The sequence below is a fragment of the Aethalodelphis obliquidens genome, unplaced genomic scaffold, assembly GCF_003676395.1.
Source record: "Aethalodelphis obliquidens isolate GAN/ISIS:26980383/991018 unplaced genomic scaffold, ASM367639v1 scaffold3, whole genome shotgun sequence".
Classification (NCBI taxonomy): Eukaryota; Metazoa; Chordata; class Mammalia; order Artiodactyla; family Delphinidae; genus Aethalodelphis; species Aethalodelphis obliquidens.
In genome coordinates, this window is record NW_020837947.1 from 20,807,519 (window position 1) to 20,835,334 (window position 27,816).

Genomic DNA, 27,816 nt, shown 5'->3' on the forward strand with positions numbered 1-27,816 from the left:
TCACACACGAGTCATCTTTGGATTACCAACCTGACTCAATGGGGCTGCTACATTTTCTGGTGAGAACATTCTTGTTCTGGTTTTACTTTGACAGGTATTTAAACACTATCTTTCTTTAGCATCCCTATCCATTTTCCTTCTTATTTTAGCAGCTCTTTGTGAGGAGACATGTCACTCTGCTGGATATCAAACACATCTAAGACAATGATAGCATACAGAGTAAGACAAATCAAATCGAGAAAAAAAAAAGTATATATGGAATGACAACAAAACACTTCTCAAAATAGACTGCCTCCCAGCCGGGGACCTCAAAGAAGATTATAAAACCAGTCAGGCAGCGCATATATAGTTGCTGACCACACTGGAATCAGAATCTTGATAAGCTCTTTTTTTTCTGTCAGCATGACTCAAATCAAGTTGGTGTTCTTATCACAAGATACTGGTAATTATTTCTTACACAATTATGGTGGAAATATAATGTTCCCATAGACTATTTATCAATTTCACCCTATATACGCTTTACATTCTATGCTTCACTTCTTGAGTGGCACTGCCTAGTGACACGGGTTGATTGCCATTGCTGAAAATCACCTTCAGTGCATCCTCTTACTCAAGTCGTATCTACTGAATAAGTGGCATTGTTGGAGTGAGCAGAGAAGAGGCTGTACTCTGTTAAGGAGTGGAACTGAAGAACCCAGAGAAAAGAACAATGGATCTGATGTGCTTATGGGCCATTCTGAATGGGTCCCAGTTTGTAAACTTGTTTTAAGGACAGTGTTACAGCCTGAATTGTGTCTCCCCAAATTCACATGCTGAAGCCAATTCCAAGAATCTCAGAATATGACTGTATTGGATATGGCCCTTAACGAGGTAATTAAGGTAAAATGAGGTCCTACGAGTGGGCCCTCATCCAATATGACTGGTGTCTTTCTAAGAAAATAATTTTGGACATAGACATGTGAGTTCACAGAGGAAAGACCGTATGCGGACACAGGAAGAAGGAAGAAGGTGGCATCTACAAGCCCCGGAGGCCTCAGAAGAAAACAAACCTGGATCTTGGACTTCTAAGTTCCTTTTTTTTTGGCTGTGTCGGGTGTCACTTGCGGCACACGGGACCTTTCATTGAGGTGCGCAGGCTTCTCTCTAGCTGTGGCATGCAGGTTTTCTATTTTCTAATTGTGGCACGCGGGCTCCAGTGCATGTGGGCTGTGTAGTTTGCAGTACGCAGGCTCTCTCATTGAGGTGCACGAGCTCAGTAGTTGCAGCACGCGGATTTAGTTGCCCGGGGCATGTGGGATCTTAGTTCCCCAACCAGGGATCGAACCTGAGTCCCCTGCATTGGAAGACGGATTCTCTACCAGTGGACCACCAGGGAAGTCCTTTGGACATCTAAGTCCTAAGTTCTTGGACTCTGAAACTGTGAGAAAATAAATTTCGGTTGCTTAAGCCACTCAGTCTGTGATAATTTGTTACAGTAGCCCTAGCAAACTAATAGAGACATTTATTATTGTCTGTAAAGCTATGTATTCATACATTGAAGGCAGTGAAAATGTCACACGGCTTTCAACCTCACCGCTACCTCTCTCCACCGCAAAGAGGGGAAAAGAAAGCGTCTCTAAAGGCTTCTGCTCTGCTGACTTTACGATGGCTTCGTAAATTAAAACATCACCATTTGAAGAATGAACAATACGTGTTCTGACATTCTGTGGTTAGATGATTCAGGGGGGTCAGTTTTCTAAAAGTGCACAGTTCTAGATTCTTTTTAAAATCTCAAGATTGATTTTATCCTTTTCATGTTTTCTTTCAAAAAACTGGCAGCCGAGTACTTTCCAAGAGACAGAATACCAGTCGCACACATATGTATACAATTCCATTTTAGAAGACGTTAGGAAAATGAAGCTCAGCTCAGTTGGGCCCGCAGTAACATTCGACGTGAGCTCCGTTAACTCGTTCTGCCTTATTCCAAGTTTCCATCCTCAGCCGGCTCCTCCGCAGACAGCCTGGCAGGCCAGCGCAAGTTAACTTTACAGATGTAGAGGAAATTTTGAAAAACACAAAAATCCCTTTAAATAGATGGAATTGGCAACAGCAATCCTGAATTGTCCGTCAGGTTGCCCCTCTCAGTCCTATTAGGCTACCCAGCTGTTGTCAGAAACATTTTTATTCTAGAAGGAAGGTCCAGGACTTCCCTGGTGGCGCAGTGGTTGAGAGTCCGCCTGCCGATGCAGGAGACACGGGTTCGTGCCCCGGTCTTGGAGGATCCCACATGCCGCGGAGCGGCTGGGCCCGTGAGCCATGGCCGCTGAGCCTGCGCGTCCGGAGCCTGTGCTCCACAACGGGAGAGGCCACGGACTGTGCTCCACAACGGGAGAGGTCCGCATACCGCAAAAAAAAAAAAAAAAAAAAAACAAAAAACAAAAGGAAGGTCCAAGGCCAGCTCAGCAGGCCTTCCTCAAAACACCTGAGGCAAACAATGGTGGCCTTCCTTGGAGAGGCTAAGAGACTCTTTAGGAAAAGCTTTTAAGAGATCCCAATTAAAACTTACTGGAATATACTTCACAGTGGGCAAGGTACTGCAAATGGGCCCACCACTGAAAGGAAAGACCCCTGAAGTACAGAGGCAAAAATAAAAAGCCACACGTTTCCAAAAAGGAACATATGAAAAGAATTTTTAAGTAAATGATTGCTTGCTTTTGGAGTTCTCAGGATTTGCTGCCCACACTTCTGAACCAGAAAAGGGCTCGGCCTCCTTTTTAGAAATATGTTTTACTCAAATCTTTCTTACAGGTCCTCACACTCATTATTAAATACCTGTTTTCATCCAACACCCTGTTCTTTGACTTTGGTTCCTCTTGAAGTAATTAGCATGCAGCTACCTCTGATGAAGTTCACAGGGGTCTTCCCGAAAAGGCAACAGAGTTGAAATTCTGTGCCTTAAAGGGTAATTGCCCTGCTGAAACCTCTTCCCCTTCTAATGTTAACTACATTTAGCTCAAACCTGACTACTGTGGGAAATGAATTATTTTGCAGCTTATAATATTAATAAAATGTACGTAAGGGCAAAATATTTTCTGGCAATGAGATTTTGCCAAAATTGTACTTGGCAATGGGAATATTTGCTCGTGAACAGGACATATTAATGACCAAATCCATCAAGGCGCTGGGTACAGAACATTAGTGTTTTGAACTGGACATTCTGTAATTTCTACCTCTTTTCAAGAGAAGATACACAGCTAGGGATAACCCCAAAAAACAAAAAAAAAAAAAAAGAGAGAGAAGACACACATTGTTGGGGAAGAGAAATTTTCATCTGAAGCCACCTTTTAAATACTGCTAATCTCTAGAGGAGGTTTCTCACCTCAAGAATCTTCTGTAACACTTGTTAAAAACCCAGATTCTGAGAACCTTCTCCAAAAGATTCTCATTTTTCTGGTCTAGAATATGGAGCCCTGAAATGAGTGTTTTTAGCAAGCACACTAGGTAATTCTCACAACTGGGCAAGTCTGTGGAATACTAACCTTCACTTGTAATACCCCAGATTTCCATCCAGACCAGTATCCCACAAGGATGACACACCCTTAAAATACCAGTAAGATGCACAAAATACAGGAAAAATACAGTTATTCTATACAGACCTTAAACATGAATCTTTTTAAAAATGGTAGCAGATTATTATCATAGTAAACATACTTTAATTAGTCTGTTCAGCTATAAAACTGTTTTTTGTTTTGTTTTGTTTTTTTGGCCATGCCGCACGGCATGCGGGATCTTAGTTCCTAGACCAGGGATAGAACCCGTGCCCCCTGCAGTGGAAGCGCAGAGTCCTAACCACTGGGCCACCAGGGAATTCCCCAAAACTTTTAAACTTTCATAAAATGTTTTTAGACCATAACAAAAGCAGGTCAAAGTTGAGTTCTTGTGGGACAATCAACAAAGAAAGTCTTCTGAAATTAATTAAAAGCTATTTGCTAAACTTCTAAAAAAACCAGTCTTCTACATAACGGGAAAATGTTAATTGTGATGAATTATAAGTGACGGTACGTGTTTGTGCATACACAGCAAGTTTGCGTTGCTACCTTATGACCCAACCAAGCCATCAACCAAGTAGGAAGCCAGAAAAAAAGGTATTTATACAAGGCCTCAAAAAAAAAAAATGTCCCATGAGCTTTTCTCAAGAAGCTATCTGTGTGCTCTGCCAAAATAAGGAAATAGATGCAGAAAAAAATCAGACATGGATCCAGCTATCTAAGATTCAACATAAGAGAGAAGTGGAAGGAATTCCTGGGATGATGTGAAGAGAGATCCCAGGGCAACAGCTGGGCAGCAGGCTTACAGGAAATGCCGTCCAAACTGGAATAGAGCAAAGACCTCAGGTAAATTTCTCAAAGAAGAACTTGAAAGAATATCAAAATTGTCTGGACATATTTGAGAAGAGATCTATGTAACTGGGGAAAGGTTTGGGGATGAGGATATAGGAACCTCAGGAAGCCAAAACACGAATAGGGAAAGCAAAAGCTATGCAGGAAGGAAAAAGGAAGTACGGTTTACCTCACGGCCTAGCTGTCAGCAGCTTTTGCGTAGTTATAAGGAATACTGATCTAATCTAAGGCACAATAGAAAAATGTTGGGAAGATGAGAACATCGGAGGATGGGAAATGCATGACTTCGCTGGGGGCAGGGGTGAGAAGCGGTGTGAAAGAGGAAGCTGTATCTTCAATTTCCATACTGTGAGGTCAGTAATAATGTGTCAAGCTGAATAACCAATAATTAGCAATGTAAGCACACTGTTTAGAGACTGGAGGTAAATACTAAAGAATCGGTTTAAAAGGTTCTACATTTCTGGGATGCTCCTTAACTTTTTGATGGGTGCCTATCACTCTGCTAATATACAACCTGGCCAAACACAGCTATTCATTTATTCAGCAGTTTTTGTGTCAGGCATACATCTAGGAATAAGAAGACACATTGGGGAACAAGACAGATAAGTTCCTTGCTCTTGGAGCTCAGGTCCTAGCAAAGGGAGACAAGGAACAAACAAACAAACAAGATAATCTGAGGGATAAGTGCAATGACAGAGCAGAGAAGTGTGACTGAGGGGTGGGTAGGAGAGGTCCCTGTGAAGAGGAGGATGTGGGAGCTGAAGCAAGTGTAACCGAAAGTGGGGTCCAGCTGCTCGCCACTCAACAGCCAGTGAAGAGGCCGGGTTGGTGGAAAGGAAAGTTTGCTTCATTTTGGATGCCGGCAACTGTGTGCGGGGGGAGGGCGGACGCCTGTCCAAAGGCCGAGTCCCCACCTCTGACAACCAGGGGGCAAGAGCTTTTATAGACGGAGGGAGGGGGCTCCATGCAGAACCTGCACAGTCAGCTCTGACCGTCATCTTGACATTGGTTGTGCAGTGGTCTGATCAGTGTCATCTTGATTGTTTTAGGTACAGCTAATCTTCAGTTCCAGGGTCGGTTTGTTTCCATTTCTTTGAGGCCAGTTCTCAGAATTGTGGCAGCTTATGTCATGGCTACAGTCCGGTCATCATGTAGTTAACTTCTTCCACCTGGAGGGGGTTTCAGTATCTATAACACAGCTCACAGGATACGGCTCAGAATATTATCTATAGCCCTTGAGAAGGAGCTAAAGGTCCTTGACTATGCTTAATGACTAAACTATTATTATTTGGTCTCCTTTGACTGTTTTCCTTTGCTTCTGCATTTTCTCACTTCTCTGATGAAACTGACTCTTTGGCTAAAGTTTTTCCAGAGACAAAAGGCAAGCTGAGGACATGGTGGGCATAGACCACAGGGTCCTGCTCCATTTCACAAGGAACCAGCTTTGGAAAGAGCCAGAAGGAGCGTGTCCCAGATTTCCTAGAATTACAGGGAGCAGCAACGGCCAAGGTCACGGGTAAGAGTGAGCCAGGCTTGTGTGATGACTGAAATGTGATTGAAGCTGTCGGGGGTGACGGTGAGGGGCAAAGTGGTGGAGATGAAGTCAGAGAGATGGGAGGAGATCAGGGGTCACACAGAATCATGTATGGCCTTGAGGACAGCAAGGTGAAGTCTGGATTTCATTCTAAATGCAATGGAAAGTCATGGGAAGGTTTTGTGTAAGGAAGTGACATGATTTATGTTTTTAAAAAATTACTTTAGCTGTTGTGTGGAAAATGAATTACAGAAGGCTAAGAACAGAAGCAGGACACCAGCTTGAACCTACTGCAGTGGTCCATGCATAGATGGCCAGGGTGTGTATGGCAGCAGGGGAGAGAGAGAGGGAGAGAGAGGGAGAGAGAGAGGGAGAGAGAGAGGGAGAGAGAGAGGGAGGGAGAGAGGGGGGGAGGGGGGGGGGGAGGGAGGGAGGGAGAGAGAGAGAGAGGGAGAGAGAGAGAGAAAGTGAATGGAGTTCAGATTTATTTTGGAAGAAAAATGGGCAGGACATACTGATGGATCAATGTGAACAGGAAAGGGAAAAACCCAAGGGTGAATCCTAGATTTTTGGCTAGAATGAGTGAGTGGTCAGAGGTATCATCTGGTGAAATGCAGAAAGTCAAGGGAAGAACCGGTTTGGAGGGCAAAATTAAGCCTTCCGTTTAGACCTGCGACCTGTGGGATGCCCATTAAGGAGTCAAGCAGATCTGGGAAACAGGCAGTTGCCTATTTGAGCCTGGAGCAAAGGAAAGAGCAGAGTTGCAGATACAAACTTGGGCATCACCCTACTCGCAGTTCTCCAGGCACCCCCAGGTCAGGTGCTCGTTGCACCTTGTTGGATTACCGCAGCTTACCTCTTGCTCCCTCCTCAGTCTCCCCCACAAAATCAGTACTGCAAGCAGCAGGCAGATTCACCCCTTTAAAGCAAAGCTCTAATCATCTCTCACTTGATAAAAAGCCTTCTGTGGTTCTCACCCCCTGTGTCTTGACCTCTTGCCTTCCAACCCTCTCCATCTCAGGGCCTGAATTCTTGTTCCCCTTCTGTACTGTTCGGCCTCCCTGATTTGTCCCCAGGGTTCTCTGGGGTCCCTTCTCTTCCAGCCCCATTTCCACACATCTTCACTAAGTGTATCCTGGGCTCAGACCTTTGTGGGCAAGGCCGGTGCGTGATTTATCTTTGGAACTTCCCCAAAGCTTAGCCCAGGTACCTGACACTTAATTACTTCAGTTCAGGAACTGTTTGTTAGATGAAGGTGCCACTCGTTCTCCTTACTATCCCCTCACAAAATGAGCGGATTTACAGGAATACACCAAAATTTTCCTAGTGTTAAGGGTTGCAATGTTATATTTGACAGAAGGTTTACATGAATGAACACATCCAGTCCCTTGAAATGAAAATACAGGAGTAGTTTACAAATATAAATGATAATGGTTAGACCCAACTTTTAATGTAATGTTATCTGCCCATTCCCTTCTGGGAAACAAAAACTGTTGTTTTTGGTTTTGGTTCCCCTGCTTCAGATGGGGATGGGGGATGGAGCAACCAGGAAGTGTTTATTTTCCTAAGACTATTTCTATCTCCATATCACTTTTATATAAGTTGAGTCTTCACCAAATATGAATCTTTATTCCCAAGCATAGAGACTCACACTAAAGTCCCCAGAACAGGAAAACATGTTGGAACCTTTCCTCTATTCAAATTAAAGAGGCTTAATTAGAGGATCAACAATCCAGGTTTCTTATCTCCTTCCCTCCTGCATTAAGTAAGCAAAGGATGAAGTCTGACTCGCCCATTGGTTGTTATTTTTTCAAATGGCTGAAGATAAAATAAATTTAAGCTAAAAACATTTGGGATATTACTCACTGACCAGACTGATGACCAATGGACCAAAGAGAAGTAGTTGAGGTTCAAATTTTTGCTCCTTTTCTTTCTCTAAGTGACTGACATTTGCATTATGATCAAACAGACTAAGAAAAAAAAATAAACCTAAAAAGCTATCTTAGGGGCTATATTTTTGCTTTCACCATTGAATTCACAAAGAAAAAGAATAGGACTGGTTGAAAAATGGCAATTGAACTTAAAGCGGAGTCAGAGTCCATGACAGCCAGAGAAAACCTGATATAGTTGCAGGTCAGCTCATGGCTTTAATTCCAGTGGAGGGCCAGGTGGATGCTGCAGGGGGAAGCTCTGGCCTTGATCATGCCCAAAGCAGAGGAAAGCCATGACTGTCACACTATCTTTTCAGAAATGAATTTCCTCTCTCTTTCTCTGCTCATGTAGATTTTTCTTTATGCACGTATTTTAAAAATAGAATCATGTAACTTCAGAAAACTGCCATTTCATATTTTTATGCTGTTTATTATGAAAATCGCTTTTCAAAAATATTTTTATATCTTTTTTTTTTGCAGTACGCGGGCCTCTCACTGTTGTGGCCTCTCCCGTTGCAGAGCACAGGCTCCGGACGCTCAGGCTCAGCGGCCATGGCTCACGGGCCCAGCCGCTCCGCGGCATGTGGGACCTTCCCGGATGGGGGCACGAACCCGCGTCCCCTGCATCGGCAGGCGGGCTCTCAGCTACTGCGCCACCAGGGAAGCCCCTGTATCATTTTTAAATGGCCTGTTTTATTACATGACTATATCCTTACATGACTATATCCCAATTAATTCTCTTGTTGTTTGACTATTAGGTTATTTCCAATACTTTGGCTCTGATGAACATTGCTCTGGTGAGCAAATAATTACTATCTTAACAATATACTTCTAGAAGTGGAAATGCTGGGTCTGAGTATATGCACATTTTAAGATTTTTAATATATATTACCAAACTGCTCTCCTGATAGGTTGTACCAATTTAAACTACCACAAGACAATCATCTCCTGGAAATCATTCCTTTTAATCTTTACTAAATTCATAGGTGATCGATGGCATCCATTTTTTTTCACTGAATTGCTTAAATTTTACTCATTACACCAAATGGTCACTCGCATTTCTTCTTCGATTAAGCAATGTGGGCAAGTTAACTCTTGTGCTTCAGTTTCCTCATCTGCAAAATGTGGATATTAATGGTAGTTACCCTATAGGGATGTTGTGAGGATTAAAAAGTTAATTCAAGTAAAGCACTTAGATAATTCCTGACCCATAGGGAGCTCACCATTATGGCCATTAGATATTTTGAAAAATTCCTGTTCATGTTCTTGACTCATTTTTCTATTTGAGTTTTACCATTTCTCATTGATTTCTTTTTCTCACTGATTTTTAAGGTCTTACTACATTGAGATATTTAATCATTGTTTTCTATATGCAATGCAAATATTTTGTCAACCTTATGATTTCCTTATTCAGTATGCTGCTGATTTTTTTGCCATGCAGAAGTTTAAGGATTTAATATCATTAAATCATTCACTTTAAATCAGAAAAAATTACAGAGATTAAATAGTCAAATATGAGAAAAACAGCAAAGGAAAACACGTTTTTAATAATTCTAGTTTGTAAGAAAGAAACGGATAGATTTGACTCCATAAAAGTTTAAAGTTTTTATATTAAAAAAAATCAAACAAACAGAAGAGGTAAGAAAAACACAGAAAAATATTCACAGTATATTACAGACATAAGGCTAATCTCCTTAACATACAAATCTTTGAAAAAAGAAAACATAAAATAAGGAAAAACTATAAATAGGCAATTCAGAGAAAAAGAAATACAAATGCCCGATTTCACTTATAATCAAAATGAGATATCACTTTTTACATATAGATTTACAAGGATTTTTAAAAATTAATTATGCCCAACACTGTGGTCCTATACAGTTTTGCAGAGTGTTCACTGCACAAGGACAACTGGACGACAGGAGTGAGTTGGGACAGAATTCCTGCTACTCTACTGCCTGTTAAACCATATGCCTGCCGGGCTGCCTCACCCAGAGAGAGTGCTTTCTATTTCTCACAAAGGGCCATATGCTTTAAGAGAGTATGCAGTGGTGGTGAGAGAGTGCAGAAAAAGGAAATCTCATCTAGTGAGCAGATATACTGATACAGTCCTTAGAGATAATTCGGCAAAGTCTATCAAAATAAAACAAACAAATCTTTTGACCCAGCAATTCCATCCCTAGGATTTTACTGGTACAGGTAGCGTGAGATGTTTAGATAAGGATGTTCATTTCAGCTTTGTTCATAATAGCACACACACAAAAGAACCCAGAAACAATATAAAAATACAAACAAAATATAAAAACACAATAGAGTTCTTTTAAAGGAAATTATGAGATATCCACATATTATAATACTGTTTCTAGATTAAAAACATCAATATGAAATATTTTCAAGTTTACATCATATGAAAAACTCAAACTCGGGAGCAGCAAGCATATTACGTCTTGCTTGTATTTTGATAAAGACACATACGTGAAGACTGTAATGAAAAAAACCTGTTCATGCTGCGTTATAATTTAAAAGGGAGGGACTAGGGGTCTGGGAGGGAATAAAATTCACTTTTATCCTGAACTGTCTTGTAAAGTTTGACTTTTGATCATATGCATGTTATTTGCATTAAGAAAAATGAACTATCCGTTTTTGTTTTACGATTTCTTTTAATACTGGCTTTACAAGGAAATGGATGAATATCCTGGGCAGGGCAGAAATAAGGCACTGACCAAAATATGGAAACCCAGAAACACAGACAGATATAGGTTCTATCATGGCCTAGGTGTGATCCTGCATACTTTATTCACTTGTTCCCTTGTCTTCTAAAAATGAGAAGAGTGGCTTTGTCTGCCCTTTCAACTCAAGGGCTCATGCAAAACAGCCAAGAGCTGCTCTGTGGCACAGTGAACATGGGGTGGGGCTGAAGACTGAAAAAAATAGTCACTAGATTCAAATACCACCCGACAGACAACAGAGCCAGCGTAGCATGCAATTCTTGAAGTTAAAAAGAATGAAAATAATACAAAATTCGCATTCATATAATCATTAGCTTAAAGTAGTCAGACTGCATTGAGAATATTTGTTGACTCATTCATATTCTCAACAAACTTTTTGTACCCAATCTGTCATGCCCAGTACTTGGCAATGAGAACGCCAGAAGTCTCAACCCCTCTAAGGAATGAGGTCAGAGGGTACTGAAACCCCCCTATTTGGGGACATACCTGTTTAGCCTGTGCTTAGAAATAATAAATCTAATCCTCAATAAAATACGAGGAAATCAAAACCAGCAACATATAAAAAAGATTATATATCATATCCAAGTAATCTTTGTTGCAGGAATGCAAGGTTGGTTTAACATCTGAAATTAATGTAATATGCCATAATTAATACAATGAAGGACAAAAACCATATGATCATCTCAATAGGGGCAAAAAGAAAAAAGCTTGGACAAAATCTAACAGTTGCATGATAAAGATGCTCACAAACTAAGAGTAGAAGGGAACTTTTTGATAAAGGGCATCTATGAAAAAAACCACAGCTAACATGACGTTTAATTCTGAAAGACTGATTGCTTTCCTCCTTAGATCAGGAACAAGACAAGAATGTTCACTCTTGCCTCTTCTCTTTAACATTATACTGCATAATAAGTGAAGGCAACTAGACAGGGAAAAGAAATAAAAGACATTCAGATGGAAAAGACGAAGTAAAAGTATCTCTGTTTGCACATGACCTTGTATATAAATCTTGTACATAACGTGATCTTGTATACAGAAATACCAAGGAATCCACTGAAAAATTATTAGGACTAAAAAAATGAGTTCACTAAATTTACAGGGTACAAGATCAATATATAAAAATCAATTTTCTATATTCTATACACTAGCAAGCCACATTCTGAAAATGAAATGAGTGCAATTTCATTTAAAATAGCATAAAAATGATAAAAATACTGATAAATTTAACAAGACATACACTGAAAACTAAAAAACATTGTGGAAAAAAATCAAAGAAGATCTAAATAAATGGAAAGACATTGTACATTTCCATTTCTTGTCTTTACGGGTTGAAACACTTCATATTGTTAAGAGAGCAATATTATTCAAATTGATCTACAAGTTCAACACAATCCCTATCAACGTCTCAGCTGGATTTTTTGCAGACATTGACAAGCTGATTATAAAATTCATTCGAAAATGCAAGGGGACCAGAATAGCCAAAAGAATCTTGGAAAAGAACAAAGTGAGAAGACTCACACTTTTCTATTTCAAAACTTAGTACAAAGCTACAGTAATCTTGACAGTGTAGCATATTAGTAGACATATACATCAATGGGATAGAATTGAGAGTTCAGGAATAAATTTGACATATATGGTCATCTGATTTTTGACAAGGGTACCGAGACAATTCAACAGGGAAAGAATCACCTTTTCGAAAAATGGTCCTGGACAATTGGATATCCACATGCAAAAGAATGAAACTGGAGCCCTACACCACACTACACATAAATATTAAAAAATGTATCACAGACCTAAATGTAAGAGCTAAAATTATAAAACTCTTAGAAGGAAACATATGTGTAAATCTTGACAGTGGTTAGTTTATGGTTTCCTAGATAGGAGACCAAAAGTGCAAACAACAACAACAAAATAGATAAACTGAACACAATAAAAAATTTCAGTTGCAAATCATAGTATCAAGAAAGTGAAAACACAACTCTGAAAATGGGAGAAAGTATTTGCAAATCATATATCTGATAAGGGACTTGTATCCAGTATACAAAGAACTCTTATAACTCAATAATAGCAGGTCAAATCACCCAATTAAAATTAAGCAAAGGATCTGAATAGACATTTCTCCAAAGAAGATATACAAATGGCCAATAAGCACACGAAAAGATGCTCAATGTCATAAGTAATCAGGGAAATGCAAATCAAAACCACAATGAAATACAACTTCACACTTACTAGATTAGCCATAATCAAAAGACAGTAACAAGTGTTGAAGAGGCTGTGGAGAAATTGGAACCTTCATATACTGCTGGAGGCAATGTAAAATGGTACAGCCGCTTTGGAAAACTGGCAGTTCCTTAAAATATAACATAACAAAGATAGAGTTACCATATGACCCAGCAATTCCACTCCTAGATATATACCCAAGAGAAATAAAAACATATGTTCACAAAAACTTTTACCTGAAGTTCATGGCAGCACCGTTCAGAGAGTCAAGAGGTAAAAATAACCCAAATGTCCATCAACTGATGGATGGATAAATAAAATGTGGTATATTAATACAGTGGGATATTATTTGGCAATAATAAGAAATGAAGTACTGATACATGCTACAACATGGATGACCCTTGAAAACATTATGCTAGGTGAAAGAAGCCAGTCACAAAAGGCGTGTTGTGTTGTATGATCCCACTTATACAAATTCTTCAGAATAAGCAAACCTACAGAAGCAGAAAGTGGATTAGTGGTTAATTAGGGCTAGGAGTCGGGGGTTGAGAAGGATGGGAACAAGGATCGATGGCTGCAGAACACAATGAATGTACTGAAAAACAACGAATTGTACACTTTCGATGGGTGAATTTTATGGTATGTTAATTATATGTCAATGAAGCTTTTTTATAAAATAGAAATAATGGGCTTCCCTGGTAGCGCAGTGGTTGAGAGTCCGCCTGCTGATGCAGGGGACATGGGTTCGTGCCCTGGTCCAGGAAGATCCCACATGCCGCGGAGCGGCTGGGCCCGTGAGCCATGGCCGCTGAGCCTGCGCGTCCGGAGCCTGTGCTCCGCAACGGGAGAGGCCACAACAGTGAGAGGCCCACGTACCGCAAAAAAAAAAAAAAAAAAGAAAGAATGACTCTAACTGCACGTTTTCAGAAATCATTATTACTTGGTCTTCTTAGAACCTAGATGCAGCCCTAAGCTGAAAGGCTCAAAAGAGCCTGAAATCAAGAAAGAAAAGCAAGCTAACTTGTGGTCTATAGTGCTGATTTTTACAAAAGCCCAAACTGAGTAACAAGTATAAACTATCAGACTCTGTGCTATTGACTCCTTAGACTCAAACAGATTTTCCCCGTTAAGCATTTACGACGGGAATCCTCTTTGCCACTGTAATTCCTAGCAGCCACTCTAGACTTAAACAACTATAGATGCCTGAGATCACACAGAACAAAGATCTTCACACCACTTGTGAAGCCTGTGGCAAACAGCTAACGAGGAGTGAACAAAATACATGGAAGGGTAGAGGGTTTGACATTCTCAGACTCAGAGAAGAACACCAACATGAACATAAAACTTAAGATATGGCAACCAAATGTTCTGTTTTTGTTGTTTTTTCATTTTCATTTGGAATCTAAAGGCAAAACTTCAGGGAAATGGAGTGATAGTAATACACTTAGAGGATATAAATGGATATCATGAGAAAACTGCTCCGCTCTTAACATTAAAAAACTTCAGTCATAGCAACTATCATCCCTTAACCAACAAAACAAAACCAAAAAACCCCTCTACTCATGATGTCTGAATTGGTCACTCCAAGATACACAAACTTTTAATCAACTAAACGGAGGACCTGTAATTTAAGTATAACACCATTCCATGAGAGATTTCTCTGAAATATCTTTCATGGTCAAGCATAACTTTTTGTTTAAATTACTTATAAATAAACTGCCCAATCTCTTGACATGATTAGTCATTGTATTAGGAATTACATAGTAGGAATTACAGCAATCTGGGTATTTTTTGCTGTACTGGGTTAGGAAGGAAGGTCACATTTTAGGATTCTACTTTGCTTCTTAGGCATCATTTATGTAACATTCTTTGATTTTTATAAATGCAAAATCCACTTTTCTAATATTAACCCTAACAATACTTTGTGGCTAAAGAACTAAATTCAGGGCAGTACTTTATACCTGTTGTATTGGAGTACTGATCTAACTCTATGCTTTGCCAGCGCCGAAATTTAAAAATCTAACTCTTCCTTGAAATGAAAGAAGTCACACTGCTTTAAAGTAAGACAAAGGAAAGTAAGCCTTAATTGCACAAAATAGTTTACTAAAATTAAGATCCTAATCAACACTCCCCCTCAAATTCCCAAAAAGCTATCAACATTAAGTCTCTTCTGTTCGGCAGCAGCGCTGTACAACCTTGTCAATGACAGTAAGGGAAGGTGTGATCTTTTTTGGATTCTGATTCCTCTCCTTTGCAGACGGCTGGTTCTCCTGAGGCATTAACATAAGCCGGAGCAAAGCTTATGATATTTCAGGGAGTGAAGCTCTACAATATAAACAAACCCATGCTGGGGGAGGCTGGAATGGTAGAATGCTATCTAGTTAGAGACATCCTGGAGCTGATTAAAACAACAACAACAAAAAAAAGAACCCTTCATCTCTGCCCTGTCATTTCCTTTCAGCAAGATCCTGTTGATGTTTACACAATTTGAAGAGTGTATCAAATATCTCAAGGAATAACGTAAATGCCCCCTTTGAGGTTTTGTTTTTTAATTCTTGATGGAAAAACATATCAAAATAGTATCTTTTAAGTATGTTTCATTATCCAATCACAAGTATCGCCACCAAAAAGTTGTTTATCCCTACACTACTGGAGAAACGCCAGATGTACCTTCCTTCCTTTTTTTTTTTTTTAAAGAAAATGTTAAAAAGAGACTTAAAACAGGGCAGTACAGCTCAGAAACATTACACGCGTTTCCATCAAATGATCTTTAGCCCTGAATAACCGGGTTCATGAAACGTTTCCCCAAATTTTATAGCTTGTGTCAAACAAGTATCATTTGAAACAATTAAGCTTTTTTCTCTTGGTTATTAAGTATTCAGCGTTCTGCCAGGATAAAAGAAGGCAAACAGCACTTCTACTCCGAAACACAAACCATAAATCAGTTGACAAGCTTGAAAGAATTCAGTTCTAGTCTGTTCGGAAGCCAAGTGTAAATACAGAAAAACCTGTTGGCGAGTTTATCTTGCTCTTTAAGTTTCGCGTTTTTAAAACAAAGCAATACGCCAATGGCGTTTCTCGTAAATTTCAGGCTCAGAAAAGATTCAGAGAAACACGAAAGCGAGGCATCTCGGAGAGAAAATGGAGCCTGTGCCTTTAAGGTAAAATCGGCTGGATCCCAAAAGGCATTCCACTTTTCCACGACAAAGAGTTTGGGGGAGCGCTACCTCTCGGGTTTCTCGGAGGGGCTTGGCGGGTCCGGGCAGAGCCCGGCTCGCCGCGGAGCCCTCGACCGCCCAGGCTGCCCCGAGCCAGCCCAGCACCCGCGGGGCGGGAGCGCATAGCGTGCGCCCCGGACTCACCGCTGCTGGGCTGCGGGGACAGCGTGGAGACCGAGGTCTGGCCCATGTCTCGGGTCGCAGGGCCAGGTCGGGCGATCACGCGGCTCTTTTGGTCCTTGGATCATGGGTCCGCTCGCAGACAGATTCCCAAGCGTTCATTTCCCGGTCCGTGCGGAGCTGCCCACCGGGTCCCCTCACCTTCTCCCCTTCGCGGGTCTCTCAGCCCGGCCGGCCGCAGCCGGCGCGGCGGATCCTGCCCAGCGGATGCCTGTCATTCCTCTATGCAGATTAGCTGGGGTCAAGGGTCACGGGGGAGGAGAGAGGGGGAGTGGGCGACGGGGGAGGTGGAATGAGGGGGGCGAGGAAGTGAGGAGGGGAGAGGCCCGGGCTGGTCCAGCCGCGCCTGCGGGGGCTGTGAGACCCGCGACCCCCCAGGGTAGCAGAGAGTACGGGTGACTCCCGTTTAATTTAAAAGGTTCCCTGTCAAATGATCCTTTAAGGCTGGAAGAAAAGGAATTAAAGTACTTAGTCACGGTACTTAATTTAAGAAAATTTGTTTCGTTAAAGCTAGTTCCTTCCTCACATTGTTTGCTGATATGTGTGCATTTTTTTTTTCCTTTTAAAAATTATCTTCCTTTTAACAAGTGGAATTTTAAAAAGCAGTATCAGTGGCCTCAATCAGGTTGAACAATAAATCTGAATGATGGATCTATGTGTGAGATCAACAAAGTATACACCTTGCTCTCTACCACCTAGACTCTGGGAAATTCACCTCTCCTATATTCAGAAGAATCACTGTGAGACTATCAAACTGCGTGATAAGGTGTTTAAAATATACAAAAGGTGAAAACAACAGTAATTTATTTTAGAAGCTAACATTCCATAAAAGTTAAATTAAATCCTACTGTAATTAAATCTCAACTGCAAACTCCTTAAAAATATGAATACAAATACTGTTGATGAGAAATCTAGATGCCATATCTATCTCCATCTATCTGTCGATCACTCTATAGATAGATCGATAGATGGAGATAGATATGGCGTTAGACTGGATGGTGGTTACATAAATGTGGCTCACTTTAAGAAAATTCATTGAATTGTATACTATGATTTGTGCATTTTTCTGAATGTAAATGTTTCATTAAAAAGTTTTTTGCGGGGGCTTCCCTGGTGGCGCAGTGGTTGAGAATCTGCCTGCTAATACAGGGGACACGGGTTCGAGCCCTGGTGTGGGAGGATCCCACATGCCGCGGAGCAACTAGGCCCGTAAGCCACAACTGCTGAGCCTGCGCATCTGGAGCCTGTGCTCCGCTACAAGAGAGGCCGCGATAGTGAGAGGCCCCCGCTTGCCACAACTAGAGAAAGCCCTCGCACGGAAACAAAGACCCAACACAGCAAAAATAAATTACTAAACTCTTACCCCCAACATCTTCTTAAAAAAAAAAAAAAAAATTTTTTTTAAGTGTATTTTTTTGTTTCTGGCCAGGCCATTAGGCTTATGGGATCGAACCCAGGGCCCCGGCAGCGAAAGCACCAAGTCCTAACCACTGGCCGCCAGGGCATTCCCAAAAAAGAGTATTTTTTAATTTTTAAATTTATTTTTATTGGAGTATAGTTGATTTACAATGTTGTGTTAGTTTTTGCTGTACAGCAAAGTGAATCAGTTATACATATGCATATATCCACTCTTTCTTAGATTCTTTTCCCATATTGGTCATTAGTATTGAGTAGAGTTTCCTGTGCTATACGGTAGGTCCCCATTTGTTATCTATTTTATATATAATAGTGTGTATGTGTCAATCCCGATCTCCCAATTTATCCGTCCCCAACAGTATATTTTTAAAAAAACTATGCTCACTTGCCACAGCTTTCACTTTTTAGGTTATCCTAGACATTCAACTCTGAACTATTAAAAATCTATATAGTATATAATCATTAGAGAAATGCAAATCAAAACTACAATGAGGTATCACCTCACACCGGTCAGAATGGCCATCATCAAAAAATCTACAAACAATAAGTGCTTGAGAGGGTGTGGAGAAAAGGGAACACTCCTACACGGTTGATGGGAATGTAAATTGGTGCAGCCAGTAGGAGAACGGTATGGAGGTTCTTTAAAAAACTAAAAATAGAGCTACCATATGATCCTGCAATCCCAGTCCTGGGCATATATCCAGAGAAAACCATAATTCGAAAAGATACATGCACCCCAATATTCACTGCAGCACTATTTACAATAGCCAGGACATGGAAGCAACCTAAATGTCCATCAATGGAGAAATAGATAAACAAGATGTGGTACAGGGCTTCCCTGGCGGCGCAGTGGTTAAGACTCCGCCTGCCAATGCAGGATCCCTGGTCCGGGAAGATCCTACATGCCTCGGAGCAACTAAGCCCGTGCGCCACAACTACTGTGCCTGTGCTCTAGAACCCTTCAGCCACAACTACTGAGCCTGCATGCCACAACTACTGAAGCCTGCGCACCTAGAGCCTGTGCTCCACAACAAGAGAAGCCACCGCAATGAGAGGCCCGCGCACCGCAACGAAGAGTAGCCCCTATTCGTCACAACTAGAGCAAGCCCAGGCGCAGCAACAAAGACCCAATGCAGCCAAAAATAAATAAATTAAATAAATTAATTTTTTAAAAAGATGTGGTACATATATACAATGGAATATTACTCAGCCATAAAAAGAAACGAAATTGAGTTATCTGTAGTGAGGTGGATGGACCTAGAGTCTGTCATACAGAGTGAAGTAAGTCAGAAAGAGAAAAACAAACACCGTATGCTAACACATACATATGGAATCTAAAAAAAAAAAGGTTCTGAAGAACCTAGGCGCAGGACAGGAATGAAGATGCAAATGTAGAGAATGGACTTGAGGACACGGGGAGGGGGAAGGGTAAGCTGGGACGAAGTGAGAGAGTGGCATGGACATATATACACTACCAAATGTAAAATAGATGGCTAGTGGGAAGCAGCTGCATGGCACAGGGAGATCAGCTCGGTGCTTTGTGACCACCTAGAGGGGTGGGATAGGGAGGGTGGGAGGGAGACGCAAGAGGGAGGAGATACGGGGACATATATATACCTATAGCTGATTCACTTTGTTATAAAGCAGAAACTAACACACCATTGTAAAGCACTTATACTCCAATAAAGATGTTAAAAAAAAAAAAAAGATCACATAGAGCTTTGCTTTGTTTTTTGAAAGACATTTGCTTGTCTGTTTCATCATTTAAGTTGCCCTCTTTTTTTCACACCCAAATAGTCCACCCTCTACTGTGGGGAAAACTTTTTCCCTAGAATAGTGTGATCAATTATCTACTTCCTTTTGACTAATTCACTCTTAAGAAACACTGATTTTTTTTTTTTGAGTGGCTACAAAGACCTTATCAAATTATTTAAAATGTTGGTGTCTATGTATTCACATGTATACATAAAACAATTACATAGAATCTTCAGATCACTGGGGTGTTAATGGGGTACACACATGAGCCTCGCAGGGACTCAAATGAGACCAGGCTTGGAGGCATAGGGCTTTGGAAAACTGGACGTCCTTCTAAGGACCTGAGAGGAGTGGGGTGACGAGGAAATGGCCACTTCCGGGGTTTGGCTTAACCCCGCTGCTCAGAGCTCCACCTCAAGCTCCTTTCCCATCTTCACAGGAAGGGAACCCATTTTCAGACTGTATACCCACTACATACAAGCCAAGTCCCTAAAACCTTGCTGTGGCAAACACACGCAGGAATCCACCGGACCAGGTCTTTTTTTTTTAATAAATTTATTTATTTATATTTATTTTTGGCTGTGTTGGGTTTCATTTCTGTGCGAGGGCTTTCTCTAGTTGCGGCGAGCAGGGGCCACTCTTCATCCCAGTGCGCAGGCCTCTCACTATGGCGGCCTCTCTTGTTGCGGAGCACAGGCTCCAGACGCGCAGGCTCAATAGTTGTGGCTCATGGGACCAGTTGCTCCGCGGTATGTGGGATCTTCCCAGACCAGGGCTCGAACCCGTGTCCCCTGCATTGGCAAGCAGATTCTCAACCAATATGCCACCAGGGAAGCCCCTGGACCAGGTCTTTATAAATATATTTATATCAGAGAAAAGCAAGGCACTTTGGGAGCATTACGGCTCACTCTCCTACACACATCATTCTGGACACAAAGTAAAAATTGGTTAGTTTCTCAAGCAAGTTAAATGAGTAAAGTTAATACAATTACAAAATCCCTAGCCCTTCCTGAGGCACAGGTTGAGGTGCATCTCTAGGTGACACCTGGTCCCAGGTCATCTGAACCCCGGCAGAGTTCAAAAACTGATGCCCCCAGCTATCTATTTTACGTTTGGTAGTGTATATATGTCCATGCCACTCTCTCGCTTTGTCACAGCTTACCCTTCCCCCTCCCCATATCCTCAAGTCCATTCTCTAGTAGGTCTGTGTCTTTATTCCCGTCTTACCCGTAGGTTCTTCATGACATTTTTTTTTTCTTAGATTCCATATATATGTGTTACCATACGGTATTTGTCTTTCTCTTTCTGACTTACTTCACTCTGTATGACAGACTCTAGGTCCATCCACCTCACTACAAATAACTCAATTTCGTTTCTTTTTATGGAACATATGTATATGTATAACTGATTCACTTTGTTATAAAGCAGAAACTCACACACCATTGTAAAGCAATTATACTCCAATAAAGATGAAAAACAAACAAACAAAACTGATGCCCCCAGGAAGCCTGACATCTCTGCTGAGCAAAAGCCCCTGGCCTTGGGGCACTGCCCCCTCCCCAGGCCCTGAGGTCAGGTGATGGGGGTTGCAGTGGGAGGCATGCGGAGAGCAGAGCTGGGACAGGGTGGGAATGCTTAAGCAGGGTCACCAAAGCCACAGAGACCTCAGTCTATCCGAGCTGGTGCTGCAGAGCCGGAGGATCACCTCCACAAAGAAACCCTGATATTTTTTAACAAAAGTGAGGATTAACCAAGATATGAGTTCTAATTAGGACAATGAAATTAATTCTAACTAAATTTCCTTTTAAAGTGGAAAGCTGCTGTGTTTGGGAACACATTCCACCTGGGGGGTTCAGCAGTGAGAGTAAACAATTATAAGGGCTCTTCTATTTCTTCCTTTAAATTGTCTTAAAACAACAACAACCAAAAAAAAAAAAAAAGACCAAGTAGAGTGTTCTCTCAATCTAAACTGAGAGGAGGAAATTTTCACTCTTCTTTCCATTGATAGAGCCTGATGGATAAGGGAGGTCATTGATTAGAGGAAATATACCATAAATTTTGCACATCAGAATAGGTAAATACAATGATTTTCTTTGAAATTAACAAAAGCTAAACTTTGACGTACAATGTCATTTTTGCTATCAATACTTCTTTTACTTGAGAAACAATAATGTGTTTCTTTTTATTTCTTCTGCAAATTCATATTTCAAACATCAAAGGGGTACTCTATAGCTCTAGTCTTTCAGGATTTACTAAATCCATCTATATTTACCTTATTCAAAACCTTTCATGAGTTGCTAGTTAATATAATCTTAGCCTCATCTGGGATTCTTATAATCCCCCGATCAGGTTACACACTTTCCTCTGAAATTTTTCCAGTTCCATTACATTATCCTTGAAGCATGTCTACCAAAACTGCAGGAAGTGGGCATTAAAGTTCCATTATAAGGGTGGCACAGTTTATTCTATTTTGTTTCCAGTGCTTCCGATGAGGATTGGTGTTTTAACAGCCTTTTCATCACAGCTAACAAATTATATTAATGAACATAGAAAAAGTCTACAGAAATCCCTAAATTCCATTTATAGGTCATAACATAAAGGTTAGAATTTATCATCTAACAAGCGTATGTTAAAATAATTTCCCCCCCGCCAGGGGCTTCCCTGGTGGCGCAGTGGTTGAGAGTCCGCCTGCCAATGCAGGGGACACGGGTTCAAGCCCTGGTCCGGGAAGATCCCACATGCCGCGCAGCAACTAAGCCCATGTGCCACAACTACTGAGCCCACGTGCCACAACTACTGAGCCCACGCACCACAACTACTGAAGCCCATGCGCCTAGAGCCTGTGCTCCACAGCAAGAGAAGCCACCACAATGAGAAACACGCGCACCACAATGAAAAGTAGCCCCCGCTCGCCTCAACTAAAGAAAGCCTGCACACACTGACGAAGACCCAGCACAACCAAATATAAATAAAATAAACAAATTTATTTAAAAAAAAGATAGTTTCCCCCCAAATTGCCCTTTTCTTGCCTCATTACAGCTCATCTGCTATTATTCAGCCAACTCACAGTTTTACTAAGAGCTCTGCATGTTAACCCCTCAAGTTTATAGTTTAAAGGTGGGAATGTTTAATGTCATCTGAAAAAAATGGATGTTTCTCTGTGTTACCTCTTTCCAGAGAATTTATAAAATTGCTAAAGAAGATTAGTGCCAACATCTAACTTTGAGGAAATGAATTATTTATAATTCTTCAGCATTGGTCCTGTTCTTCAGTCTATATCTCTAGACCAATCTCTCATCCAGTGATATCCTGGTAAATGCTCAACAACTGGTTTGATCTGGGGGTGGGGACAAGACTGATGTGTGATTTGTGTTTGCTGTTTTCTATGATATAAGTACTTCTACAACGACCAATTCAATGAGTGGTCAGCTGGCTCGCAAAATTTATGTCAACTGGTTTGCCAAGTTTCTGGAAATTTAACAACGGGTCTCTATGAGCAGGCTTCAGCATAGCACCACTTTCATGTTTTTTAATATGCTGTCATCAAATCATACCATGACTGATTGTGAGAAACAGTTGATGTTAAACCTTCCTAAAAATATAGACTGACAGCATCTTCTGATTTTTTCCATTACCCGGTCTAAATATTTTTGAACCCCTGAAAGACCTTCTGTGATTTATTCCTTTACTTCCAGAAAGAAATTAAATTGGGTGGATTAGTTAGAGCGAATTTCCCCTCCCGGAAACTGGTTTGCCTTTTGACAAAGAGGTTGTACTTCTTGAGGTTTTTCAAGCATTTTACCCTATAACACAGGTTTCACTGGCTTGTAGGAGTTATTAAATTCATCCATCTGGGGTACCCAAAGTGACACTTGCACTTTTTATGGGTGGAAATCACTAGTTCCATTAGATAAAAGTTAAAAGCAGACATAAACCTAAACTTTAGCAATCTATTTGTGGAAAGGTCCTTTCCTACCAGGTCAAAGTCCAAATTGTAGGCATACAATTTGGTGACTAGAGAGATGGTTTACAATGAGTACAGTCACCATTACCAAGTCCTGTAACTTAGATCACTGACAGTCTTTTCTAGTGGCCAAATCTCAGCTTGGAGTAGGAGAAAGAGTGAGATCTTCCTCCCTCAAAGCACGGATACCATGAATACTCATCCTAGGTGTCTGGTTTCCTGGCTGCTGCTGGCTCTGCGAGGACCGCATTTTTTTTTTTTTTTTTTTTTTTTTTTTTTGCGGTACGCGGGCCTCTTACTGTTGTGGCCTCTCCCATTGCGGAGCACAGGCTCCGGACGCGCAGGCTCAGCGGCCATGGCTCACGGTTCCCAGCCGCTCCGCGGCACGTGGGATCTTCCCGGACCGGGGCACGAACCTGTGTCCCCTGCATTGGCAGGCGGACTCTCAACCACTGCGCCACCAGGGAAGCCCATAGGACCGCATTTTGAAACACCAGCATTTGGGGGTGAGGGGGTAGGAAGAGAAGGGTTAGGCAGAGTACCAGAAGATGAGATGGTTGATCAGAGCAGTGGTGGTCTAGGAAGCAACAGTGGCTGGTGGTGGCCACGTACAGGTAGATGAAGATCTCTTAACTGGCACCCTTATTCCTGGACTTGGCCGTGAAGATCTAGTGAATTACTGACATTTGCCTGAGTAATGGGAATTGCAGTCATAGAAAACCTTCTCCTAGTGGAAAGGAAATGAAACTTAGTAATTAAAACTTAGTAACTTTCCAAATAGGATTTTTTTTTAAGTGTATTGGTTTTCTAGATACAATGGTCAGAAGAAACAAGAGAAATTCACAGATGATCTAAAAGTATCAGTTTAATCATTTATTTTCTTCTACCTACCCTTGTCAGATTTATTAAAGAGCAGAAAACTGTCTTTTCTCCCTTTCTCTGGTGGAGGTGCTAAAGGTCAATTTTTTAAATTAGAAGGCTATTTTTAACACAAGAGGTTCTAATAATCACATACAAGAATATATAACTCAGAAACTAAAAGCTGGTGTGCAAAAGTTTTTAAGTAGGTTTTTACTAGACTATCTGCCAGTTTTTAAAAACTTTGCATTACTCCAAAACTTGGCTACATTTTGTGAAAGTCAGCATATTTAGAAACATAGAACTACTAAAAAGCAAATAGAATGTTATGATTTCAGTTGAATTCTGTATATGCAACCAGTGTTTACTTTTTAAAACGTTACTCTACAGGAATTGCCACCAAATGCTTCCTATGCCTTTTATTTTGACAAATGCTGAGAGATTTTAGCTTTAACACGATAATATAAACAGACAAAGGAGAACTTTGGTTAAGGGAAGAATTACAACTTTAGACATTCTAGTTATATTCAGCATCAGTAGGAGAGAAAACCACATTCCAGAAGTATTAGAACAGGAAACAAACCTGTAAGACAGGCTTTTCTTTCCTATTGTTCTCATATTTTTATATGATTTATTTCCTGAGTTTTTCTTCTACTGCTTGCTCAAGCTAAAAGGATTAACAAAATACCTTGCCCCTGTTTTGCCCTGAGTGAGTCTCTGCAGAGGGCGTGGTGTTTCACACGTGTGCTTACTTAGTGATTGAGCTGGATGGTTAGAAGATTTACTCTGGAAAATAAAGACCTCGAGGGGTGGTGCTGGAATTTCCTTTTCCAGAAACTTTCCCCCACCCCAGTAGAAAAAGTGTGTAATTTGCTGCACTTCGTTTTACAAGAAAAACAAATTACTCATCCACAGTATTGAAAACTCTGACAACTGCTATAAAATGAATAATCTTTAATTTGCTAACCGAAATCTATAGAGAACATTCCTTCAAGACATTTTTAATAATTAGTGCCCAATTTACAGAAAGTAATTGCTTAAAATAAGGTCCAAATCATTGGGGTTTTTTTGCTTTTTGTTTTTTTTTTTTTTTGCAGTACATGGGCTTCTCACTGTGTGGCCTCTCCCGTTGCGGAGCACAGGCTCTGGACGCGCAAGCTCAGCGGCCATGGCTCACGGGCCCAGGCGCTCCGCGGCATGTGGAATCTTCCTGGACCGGGGCACGAACCCGCGTCCCCTGCATCGGCAGGCGTACTCTCAACCACTGCGCCACCAGGGAAGCCTCAAATCATTGTTTTATTAACCGTCGTATCTATCCCTAGAACCTAACATAGTGTCTGGCACATAGAGGGCACTCAATACATATTGTGTGATAAATCACATTTACATGATTTCCTTAATTATAGCAACTTGCAGCATGGATGAAAAACATCCAGCTAGGAATAAATGTATGATTTTGGTGATATAATGCGGACTGCATAGCAAGATGATATCAATTTGTGTCAGTGACTGTAAATTTCCTTTTATATGCCATTCTATTAATAATAATCATCCTCTAGTCGTTTAGCTAGAATTAACTGAGGATCTCGCCTCACACCTCTAGTGTGAGGATAAGTGAGGTACAGACCGTACCCTGGAGAACTTCACTATATATATATATATATATATGGTGGAGGGTGGCTATTCTGGCTTACAAGTAAATGACTATAACAGTGAGTACTATGATAGAGGTTTGTTCCACCAAGAGTTAAGGATGAACAGTGGGCTGCTACAGGGAAGGCTCTGAACTTTATTAATTGCTAAATCCACATCTTTCCAATACAGAGTCAGCAACTCATTCTGAAGATGACTCAAGATTGTGAAGGGCGGGCTTCCCTGGTGGCACAGTGGTTGAGAGTCCGCCTGCCGATGCAGGGGACACAGGTTCGTGCCCCGGTCCTGGAAGATTCCACATGCCGCGGAGCGGCTGGGCCCGTGAGCCATGGCCGCTGAGCCTGTGTGTCCGGAGCCTGTGCTGCGCAATGGGAGAGGCCACAACAGTGAGAGGCCCGCGTACCGCAAAAAAAAAAAAAAAAAAGAAAAAAAAGATTGTGAAGGGCTTCCTAAATCAAAGATTAAATTCTGATAGTATGTAGTTAGTATTAACTGTATTTCTTTATTTATTGCTGACAGCTTTTTGAGGAATAATTTATAAACCCTAAATTCTACCCATTTTAAGTAAACAATTCAATGAGTTTTAGTAAATATGTAGTGCAACCACTTCTGCAGTCAGGTTTTAGAAAACTTGGAGAATCCTGAAGAGTTCCATCATGTCCTGCAGTTAATCCTGGTCCTCCTCGCTGGCATCAGGCAACTACTGACCAGCTTTCCATCTCCATAGTTTAGACTCTTCTAAAATTTCATATTAATGGAATAACAGCATATGCAGTTTTTTATATCTGGCTTTTTTCACTTAATGTTTTTGATATTCATCCATGTTGTTGTATGTATCGGTATTCTGTTCCCTTTTGTTCTGAATAGGGTTCCATTGTACGGCTATATCAAAGTTTGTTTATCTATTTACCAGTTAATGGGCATGTGGGTTGTAACTATATTGTACTGTATTCCTATTCTGTGAAAATACATAAGATCTATCTATCTATCTATCCATATGATAGTTCCATATAAATAAGAATTCATTTATTGGTTCATTAGTCATCCAACAAATATTTATTATGCATCTCCTTTGTACCAGGCTCTGTTCTAGGTATTTAAGATATAGAATTAAACAAAAAGTAAAAATATATGCATTCAGAGAACTTACATTTTAAGGAAGGGACAGAAAATAAGCAATGAACATAATAAATCTGTAAATTTTACAGCAATTTAGAAGATGAAAAGTGCTATGAAATAAACGGGGAAGGGTAAGAGCGATGGATTAGCATGTGATGGTCATAGTAGTCCTCACCAAAAAGGTAATCATTGAGCACAGACTCAAAGGACATGATGGAGTTAGCCATGTGGTTATCTGGAGAAAGGGCACCCAAAGCCAGAAGACAAGAGCATGCTGTATGTTCAAGTAACACTAAGGGACCAGTGTGGTTGGAGGACAGTAAGGGAGGGGGAGGTGAGAAGGGGATTGTAAGCCATATAGGACCTTGCAGTTGACCATAAAGACTTTGGCTTTTATTATAAGTGAGATGAGGAAGCAATGACAGTTTTGAGCAAAGGAATGACATGATCTGCCTTATATATTAATATCATTATGGCTTCTGAGTAGAGGATAGAAGAGACAAGGTTGGAAGCAGAGAGACCAGGAGAGACTACAAGAATACGCCAGGCAAGAAGTGACAGGGGCTTAGACCAGGTTGGCAACAGTGGGAATGGTGAAAATGTACTTGGATTCTGGGTACATTTTTAAGGTAGAGCCACATTTCTTCATGGATTGAATGTGGAGTATGGGAGAAAAGAGATAAAGCAAGGACAACTTCAAAACTTTGTCTGAGCAATTGGAAGGGCTGAGTTGCCATTAATTAAATCTGAGACAACAGTGAGTGAAGTGGGTTTGGGGTAAAAAATTCGAAGTTCAAATTTGAAATGTTCAATTAGACCTCCAGTTGTAGAATGGAAACAATCCTAGGTGTCACCAAGGAAAA

General features: G+C 40.9%; 1 protein-coding gene across 4 annotated transcripts in view; it reads right to left on the minus strand.

Annotated features, from left to right (window-relative positions):
- PHACTR2 (phosphatase and actin regulator 2) overlaps positions 1-27,816 on the minus strand; it is a 260,011-nt gene that overhangs the window by 114,456 nt on the left and 117,739 nt on the right. Inside the window, exon 1 of one of the 4 annotated variants that reach the window (XM_027084679.1) lies at positions 16,153-16,397. The exons of 2 other annotated variants lie outside the window; for them this stretch is intronic. In XM_027084679.1, the coding sequence (XP_026940480.1) occupies positions 16,153-16,198 (46 nt within the window). In that variant the 5' untranslated portion in view covers positions 16,199-16,397. Of the gene's footprint in view, positions 1-16,152; positions 16,398-27,816 lie in introns of those variants that run through there. One more of the 4 variants, XM_027084699.1, reaches the window with a different exon arrangement.